An 8,855-nucleotide genomic window follows, 5' to 3' on the forward strand; every position below is an offset into this window, starting at 1 on the left:
AAACCCCGTCCCGAAAAACCAAAAAAAAAAAAAAAACCCAAAACAAAAATCCAAAGCAACAACAACAAACCAAAACATCCAGAAAACAAAAACCCAAAGTGGCTTCAAAGTTTTTACATGATCTATAGTTATAGTTACTTCTTTTTATGAAGCCTGCATTATCCAGATACCAAAGCAGGATGAAGAAAATTATAGGCCAAACTCCTTAATGAACATAGAAGAAAAATTCTCAACGATGTACTTGTAAACTGATTTCAGAAAACATGGCAAACATGAGTAAGCAAGTTTTACTCCAGATATGCAGGGATGGTTCAACATTTGCAAACCAGCAATGTAACTCATTACACAATGGATTCAAGTCAGAAACCACATGATCATCTTATTAGATCCAGAAAAGGCTTCTGACAAAATAAAACGTTGCTTTGTGATAAAAAGTCCTGAAGAAACTTGAAAGAGAGGGAATGTATCTCAACATAACAGAGGCTGCATATGACAGACCTACAGCTGACATTATATTAAACAGGGAAAACTCAAAACTGAAATCAGGAGCAAGGCAGGGCGTCTACTTTGTCCACTCCTCTTCTTCTTCTTCTTTTTTTTTAGATAGGGACTCTCTGTGTAGCCTTGGCTGTCTTGGAACTCATTCTGTAGAACAGGCTGATTTCCAACTCTCAGAGATCCACCTGCTTCTGTCTCCCGAGTGCTGGGATTAAAGTCATGTGTCACCATGCCTGGCCTTTTCTTTTAAAGATTTCCCCCCCAAATGTATGTATTTTATGTATGTATGTATGTATGTATGTATGTATGTCTGTCTGTCTGTCTGTCTGTCGGTCTGTCTATCTATCTATCTATCTATCTATCTATCTATCTATCTATCTATCTATCTATCTATCTAACATATACACTGTGTATATATCTGAATAGGCCAGAAGAGGGCACTGGATCCTGGACCTGGAATCACAGGTAGCAGCATTCACTACTGATCCTTGAATCACTTTCCCAGCCTCCATTCTTCTTTTCCTCGACCACGGGGTCTTACTATGTAGTCCAAGCTGGCTGTCAACTGCCTCAGTCTCCTGAGTAGTTGGGCCCGCTACTGAACATGGTTGTACTGTCTGTTTTAGCAGTGCTGTTAGCTTTAACCACCGTGCCCCTCTTACCTTCATGTACTTGTTGAAGACACTCTGGATCTCCTCATTGATGCTTGGCTGCAAGACAGCACGGAGGAGATCCATAGAGATCGCTGGGTCTGTGAAACTACATTCAGGAGGGAAACAGTCAGGAGTCAGGGGAAGTGTCCCAAACATACTTCCCAGACTGGGCAGCAGCAGTACTGGACACACCAGCCTTGTGCTCAAAGTCTGGGCAGATCACAGACACACACATACACACACACACACATCATTTTGTTTCATCGTAACTCTCTCTGTGAAGTGGGAAATTTATATATATATATATATAATTATATATATAATTTTATATATATATATAAAAATTTATATATATATATACACACACATATATATGGGCTCTCACTGTGTAGATCAGGTTGGTCTCAAACTCAGAGACCCACCACCTGCCTCTGTCAAGTGCTGTGATTACTAAATCATTGGCCAAAAACACAACTAGAATTCCAAAGGCCCATCCTGGGTTCTTTCCCTTCCCTAGGCAGGACACTTAACTAATAGCCCCACATCACAGCTGAGAAAACAGAGGCTAAGAGAAATGAAGGGACTGTCCAAATAATAATAATCGTCAGAGCCTGAATTATGACAGTTGTCTGAATATTGGTTTTCCATTCTCTGACTTACAGATCTCAGTCGCAGAAAGGGGATACGTGAGAGATTGTGGCAGACTGTAATACCTTCCCTGTTTTGCTCCTGAACATGAAACTGACTTAAGGTCACTGGGAGAATCACAGTCCCTGAGTCTCCTCCCGCCCCGCCCCCCACTCCAGGACTCTTTCTGCGGGTTGATCTCAACGCAGTGGGATTCCCAAAGGACTCACCCAAGTCCACATAACCGGATATAGGTTTTCACCCAGGGCCAGCCTTACCTTGTAGTCATCTGCGAGCGGCGGCCCCTTCGCTGCACCTGCCGGTGTTTTATCATTATATTCCAAGGGTTCTGTGGGGACCAAGGGAGCAAATGTCACCGAGGTCCCTCGCGGTGGGGACGAGGAGAAAGTGGGTATAAAGCTAAACCTAGACGTTCCTGCTTCTCACTTCTTCCACCTTGGGGCGAAGTGGAATTCAGTGGCTGGAAGACCCTGTCAGGGCGGCGGAAGGGCAAGAGGAAGAGCAGCAGTGTTTACCGAGGGTCTACTCTGTGGCGGGTGATAAGGGCGCTCTACCCGCCTTTATCAGCCCATCCCACTACAATTCCATCAAGCTGAAGTTACTGCTGTTCACTTCACAGAAGAGAAACCTGGCGCTCAGAGGTTGTCACATCAGGCCCACGTCACCTAGCTAGAATCTGAATCCAGGTCGTCGCACGACACGGAGAAAACGGCAACCCCAGGGCCGCACAGCCGCCGCGTTCTCTTGCCCGCGGGCCCGGAGCCCGGGAGCCCGAGGCCCTGCCCGGCCCGAGCCCCGGCCTTGCCCGGGCGCCCTCACCGTGAGAACCGGCTGTCCTGCCGCGCCCGCGTCGCCCAACTCCAGGCCGCCTCGTTCCGCCACGCCGGGGCCCCGCGGCTGCTCGGTGTCGCCAGTCGCCCCCATGGCGCCCCCGACCCACAACAACCTCAGCTCGACTCAGCCACCGGAAAGTGGCGCCGTGACGTCACGGGTGCGTCCCGGCCACCCGGCCGGAAGCGCGACGTGGGTGCGCGGTGCAGTTGCTATGGGAACTGAACTGCCGCCTGGGAGCCCAGACTGGGTGGATTTCCGGATCTTGGGTATGGGGATAAGGTTGGGGCTTCCAAACCCCTAGAGGACGACGGCTGGGGACCGAGTGTGGGTGTTCGGGTGCCGAGGGATGAGTGTGGGTGTGAGGGCGGCAGAGCCTAGACTGCAGCTGGGGAGCCCAGGGTTTTGGATGGGGGCTGTCCGAAGTAAAGTCTTGAAAATTGCTGGACATCTGATAACTTGATACAAGGCCCTGGAATTGGAGCGATCCGACTCAGGAACCAGAGAAGCCAACAAAAGGAGGGCTGCCCGTGCCATCCCAAATACCCATTAGCCTAGGAGGTCTGCCTCTTGTGTCTGAAGGCATCAGGAATGAAGGTTGAGTTTTGGCTTGTGAACTAGCCCTGTTGCAGAGAGCTGGTTTTCCTTACCCTAGATGGTTGAGGATGAAAGGTTTAGCAATTGTGATGTTCTCCAGAGCCCCACTTAGCACTGTCTCAGAGGGAAGCTGGGTCTGTGAAAGAGTAGAATTACGGGCCATAACGTTTCTCTTTGTAAGTTACAGTAATCAGGTGGTGTGAAGTGTATGAGTTTTGCGTTAGGAAAGAGAGCTGTTGTGATGTGATTGTTACCGTTGGCCATGGGCAGGTGTGATGCTGCACATAACCCCAGACCTCAGGAGGAAGTAGCAGGAGGCTCAGGAGTTTGAGGCCAGTCTGGCCTGCATAGCAAGACCCTGTCACGAAGCCAAGGGCTAAGAACATTGGCTGGGGGACTGGATCTTTGTTCTCTGCATACTAACTCATGATCACTCTCAGTCCCTTTCACAGGGACCAAGTTGTAAACTTTTTGTGCACTTGTATTGATGCTGAAACACTTGGAGGCTGCTTTCCCGTGAGTTCTGACAGTTGCCAAGGATGGACAGAATGTTAGGCTTCAGTTACAGCACTAGTTTGGTAATTTTTTTTTTGGTTTTTTTTTTTGGTGTCAGGAGTGGAGTAATTTTTTTTTTATTAAGTTGTCTTTCCAGTTCTTCCCTCTGTCAGGGGCTAGGTAGGGCCAAAGGCCCTTCCAGGTCTCTGTGGACGGAAGGAAGAACACTGAACTTTTGTTCCCTGCCAGGGCCATTCTTGGCAAGGCCAACAATGGACTGGTGCCAGGGCTCTGGGGGGCCCAGGCCAGTGCCCTGAGATCGACAGTTTCATGGTTATGTATTACAAACCCTGTGATATGAAATATTTTGCTTATCGTACCAGAATGAACTTTGCAAAAGAGGAACTAGAGTTGCCTGCGATTCTCCTGCTGGATGAACTCCCCTGGTTTGTTTTCTGCCTCCCCATCTGAGAGGTATGTAAAGAACTGTGATACTAATAAACTTGCTGGCTTGGGTCATTAGCCCTCACAGCCTTCCTGACCCCAGCTTTGGCCTGTTCATTCTCCCATCTCTGCTCCTCCCCACCAGGGTCCCAGTGTGAACCCAGGGAGAACAGCTGGTCTGCTTCACTCTCTGTCATTTTGACTGCAATTGAGTCCTTCCAAAGTCCTCCTGGTCTCTCTTTGACCTTTAACCCAATAGCTACCTCTCCATTTTTCTAGCTTCCCATTGGGATTCGCATCACTTGTCTAAGAGTGTTATGTATATTGTATGACAGTAGTTGGTCCCTCCCATCACATGGGCCCTTTGGTAGTGCCAGGAAAATTTCCACACACCAGCAGCCAATCACTGTTCTTGTTGTGAGGAGAAGACGTTCTTTGGGTGGTGGGAGGTTACTACATAAAGTAAAACTGTTGGGATTGGATTGACAGCACTTACCCAGTTCTGTCCCTTCCTCTGTTGCTGCCTCTGCCCTGAACTGAGCTCTCAACCCTCAACGCCAGCAGGATGTTAAACCACCTCTCCCTCACGAAGGCACTTCTCGCTCTTGGGTCCATGGTATCCTGGGTAACTGCAGGAGAGCACGGTGAGCTATCATTTGGGGTCCCTGGCTAAAATAAAGTTACTAGGGGAGAGATCATCTCCTGTCTTCTAAGGCTTCTCTGTGGAGCCAATCATCTCTGTAGGAAGAACTGGATGGGTAGAATGTTGGGACAGCAAGAATAAGTTGGCTTGGATTTTGTTGCCCTCCCTGCAACAAGGAGTTAAGACTTACAAGGATAGACACTCCAGCTATTGCTTAGAGTTCATTTAATGAGGACAGGGCCACGCAACAGTCCCCTTTCTCTGCTCGTCTGTCTCTGTCTGTCTTCCTCTGCAGCAGTACTGGTTTACTTGTCTTAGTAGTTATAGGGTGTGTGGGTATCTGTGTGGCGAGAAGAGAAGGGGGTTGCAGAGATGATCCGCATAGGAGTCCATGGAGATGCTGAACTCCTTGAGATACATTTGACTCTCATTCTCTCCCCCTCTCTCTTTTTTTTAAAAAAAGATGTATGTAGGTGTCTCTCTGTATGTATGTCAAGTGTGTATGAGTGCCTGTGGAAGCCGGAAGAGGGAGTAGGATCCCCTTGAACTGGAGGTACAGATGGTTGGGAGCTGCCAGAGATGGGTGCTGTGCACTGAACCTTTGTTCTCTGGAAGAGCATTAAGTGTTCTTAACAGTTGAGTCATCTCTTCAGCCCCCAGTGATAGAGGCTGACCCCCCCCGTCTCTTTAGTCCTAACCAATTATCTCAGTTTAGTATGAAATCTCTTTCAGTAAAAGAGGAACAGTACCTTCCTGATCAGAACCCATGCAAAGATCTGTGTCAGAGCGATAGGTCATGGCCTGCCGGGCAGAAGTGCTATAGCACGGGCTGTGATAAGGCCCGCCAAGCAGACCTCATGGGATATGTTGTCGTGAGGGGCAAGATCCCAGTGTGTTCCCTGGCCTTGTTTCTCGGATAGAACCAGAGAACTTCCCACCTCCTAGACTGTCTCCGGATACCTAGCTATGTAGGTTACCCTTTTCCCCTTTGAGGTCTCTAAGCATCCCATACCCCAGCTCTTTGTCTCCTATCCCTTGGTGGCTCTTGTCTTTTTCTTTGGACTAGAGAAGTGTTGTGAGGGAAAGCCTGCTTAAGATAGCGAATGGGACGACATCATGGTAAGGTGTGTCCACAGAGGTGGCCCAGCAGGTAGAGGTGCTTCCTGCCTGATCTGCAATCCTGAAGACCTAAGTTCCGTACCCAGCATTCATGCAAAGGTGAAAAGAGAGAACTGATTGGCTCCACAAAGCTGTCCTCTGAGCTCCACACGCATGCCGCATACATGTGCCCCCCCCGCCCCCATAGTGATTTTAGAAAAGGCACTAAGGACTTAGGGATGTAGTTCAGGATCTCACTGTATAGCTCATTCTGACTTCATCCGCAGGATCCTCTCACTTTTGCCTCCTGAGTGCTGGGATTACATGTGTGTGCCACCACACCTGGTCTTTTTTTTTTTTTCCTTCTGAAGTCAGGGTCTTGCTGTGTAGCTCAGACTAGCCTGGAACCCACAGGCCTGGCTTTTTTTTTTCTTCTTCTTCTAAACTCAGGATCTTGCTGTGCAGCCTAGGACAGCCTGGAACCTAGAGTCCTCGTGCTTCTTCTTTCCACGAACTGGGATTATAGGTGTTAGATCACAGAGCCTCTGGCCGCCTTTGGATATCCTGCCTGGATCCCCTGTGGCTCTGGTCCCTCTCCTCCTGGTCTAGCAAGGACTTGGCAACAAATGTTCTTCCTGGTCTCAGTAAATGGCTCTGAGCCTCCCCTGAAAATGGCTTTGAGTTGTGGCCAGGCTCCCACCCTGGGGAAACTCCCTCCCCTCCCCCACCTCCCTGCATGCTGTTTACCTCAGCTGTCTTGTCCTGTTTTCACTTTAGGCTGTCCCTCTTATCCTCTCCCAGTCCCAGCTCAAGTGTGATCATGACCTCCATGGTCCTAGGTGTTCCTTCCCAATGGAGCTCATTTTGAAGGGCAACTGGTCTCAACTTCTTTCCCCTGAACCTGCCTTTTTTTTTACAAAAAAATTAATTTACTTTTTTTATTTAGTGTGTGTCCAGCAGCTAGGGTGTGCATGTGTAGGTCAGACAACAACTTGTGGGAACTGGTTCTTTCTTTACACTATGCGGGACTTGACGATCAAGTTCAGGTCTTCAGGTTTTTGGCAAGTGCCTTTAACTACTGAGCCGTCTCACCAGCCTGGTTTTTGTTTCTATTTTTAAAGATTATTATTATTGTTATTATCATAATAATTATTATTACTGTTGTTTTTTGAGACAGGATTTCTCTGTGTAATAGCTCTGATTGTCCTGAAACTCCCTCTGTACACTAGGCTGGGCTCGAACTCACAGAGATCCTCCTGCCTCCTGAGTGTTGTTATTATTTTTAACGTGGGTGCTGGAGATCCAAACTCAGTTTTTTATGCTTGTCCAGAAAGTGCTTTACTGACCAACTGTCTCCTCAGCACATGCTTTTGAAAAAACATTTTATTTTGATCTATATGTGTGTGCGCTTGTTCAAATTTATGTGTACCACAGGTGTGTGAATACCCTCTTACACCAGAAGAGGGCATCAGATCCTCTGGAACCCGAGTTACAGCCGATTTGGGGACTGAACCCTGGTCCTCTGTAGGAACAATAAGCGCTCTTACCCATGAGCCATGTCTCCAGCTCCAGTGTGTCTGTTTTTGAAATAGAGAGGAAAAGAGGTAGTCCCAAAGTTATTCAGGGGCCATTCTGTTCTAACTTGTGTACCACACATAAGGCATGTCCAACGCGAAGAGATGCTGTGCATTTGGCTGCAACAAGAAATGTGTGGTCCCACTCTTCAAACAGAAATTGAGTGAGAAGCCTCTTCTTCGTGCTTCATGGGCAGATTAACTTGCTCCTCTGTCAAACATACACACACCATCTGGTGCCAAGGTACCAAATTATTCCCTGATGATTGGTTTTAGTTTACTTTGAAAAACAATATAAATGCCGGCTCTATTCTGAGAACTGAACAAAGATACACAGATTACCCAAGTCACAAGTGTTTATTGGTTTAGTCCTAGCCAAGCAGAGCAGGATGCCAAGAGGCAAGGCCACAGATTTTCTGTGGAGACTTATTAGGAAGCTGCTGACTAATTCCCAATTCCCACAGTCAGATGAGAGATTCTCCACTACAATCTACCCGAAGAATCTGCAGAGAGGCAGCAGAATTGAATCTTGACATCTGCAGAAGACAACACACACTCCCCTACATGCCTGCTTCCGAGACACTCTGCTCCCTCTGCACACATGCGGCCTAGTGTCCTGATACTAGTTGAAGCAGATTTTCTTTTCTTCTGCAGTTATTAGGAAGGCTTTGGAAAGAGATCCCTCTCCCTCTTACAGGGTCATCATGACCTAATTCTCTACTTCCATGTTTATCTTTGCTCCACAAACTTCTATTGGATCTTTACTGTTTGCTGTATCCAGTGATGAGCTCTGGGTACACTGTGCTGGACAAAGCAAGCAAAGAAATACGTGATTTTGAGCTGCGATAGGGACAACAGAGGGGCATTGATGGACGCTGAGAGAGAAGATGGGCACTCGCGCTGGGTTGGGCGGCTAAGGAAAGTATGTGTAGGGCAGTGGCATTTGAGCTGCCACTGGGAGACGTTGTTGAAACGAACTGGCCAGGGCATGGGTGTGGTTGGATATTGAAGAGAATCCTATGTAAAGGTCTTTGGAAGACAAGACTCATGCATGGTTAGGGCCAGAGATGGGAGAGTAATGCTAATAGAAGACAGAGACCTTTGACACTAGGGAGGTGTCAGTGGGAGTGAAGAAAGGGGACACAGATTTCTAGTTGGGTCATGCTTCCTTTACCATTTCTTTAAGAGTCACCAAAAGTTATTAGAACTTGGAGGTGTCACAGGGCAGTGGTGATGCACGCCATTAATCCCAGTGCTCAGAAGGTAGAGGCAGGCAGATCTCTTTGAGTTTGCAGCCAGCCTGTTCTACAGAGCGAGTCCCAGGACAGCCAGGGCTACACAGAGAAACCCTGTCTCAAACAAAACAAAACAAAA

At 47.8% G+C, this 8,855-nt stretch overlaps 2 protein-coding genes across 3 annotated transcripts in view; one reads left to right on the forward strand and one right to left on the reverse strand.

Annotated features, from left to right (window-relative positions):
- The window catches only part of Dnttip1 (deoxynucleotidyltransferase terminal interacting protein 1), a 23,346-nt gene extending 20,563 nt beyond the window's left edge, over nt 1-2,783 (reverse strand). For both annotated transcript variants that reach the window (XM_005362910.3, XM_026787098.1), the window contains exons 1-3: nt 2,619-2,783; nt 2,057-2,127; nt 1,161-1,257 (exon numbers count right to left, since the gene is read on the reverse strand). In XM_005362910.3, the coding sequence (XP_005362967.1) occupies nt 1,161-1,257; nt 2,057-2,127; nt 2,619-2,723 (273 nt within the window). In that variant the 5' untranslated portion in view covers nt 2,724-2,783. The remainder of the gene's footprint in view (nt 1-1,160; nt 1,258-2,056; nt 2,128-2,618) is intronic.
- A 23-nt stretch (nt 2,784-2,806) lies between these two features.
- The window catches only part of Wfdc3 (WAP four-disulfide core domain 3), a 17,327-nt gene continuing 11,278 nt past the window's right edge, over nt 2,807-8,855 (forward strand). The window contains 6 exon segments of the mRNA XM_013352232.2: nt 2,807-2,899; nt 4,106-4,196; nt 4,728-4,810; nt 5,542-5,675; nt 7,502-7,574; nt 7,577-7,652. Of these exon segments, the coding sequence (XP_013207686.1) occupies nt 4,156-4,196; nt 4,728-4,810; nt 5,542-5,675; nt 7,502-7,574; nt 7,577-7,652 (407 nt within the window). The 5' untranslated portion in view covers nt 2,807-2,899; nt 4,106-4,155.

The sequence above is a fragment of the Microtus ochrogaster genome, linkage group LG8, assembly GCF_000317375.1.
Source record: "Microtus ochrogaster isolate Prairie Vole_2 linkage group LG8, MicOch1.0, whole genome shotgun sequence".
Taxonomy (NCBI): domain Eukaryota; kingdom Metazoa; phylum Chordata; class Mammalia; order Rodentia; family Cricetidae; genus Microtus; species Microtus ochrogaster.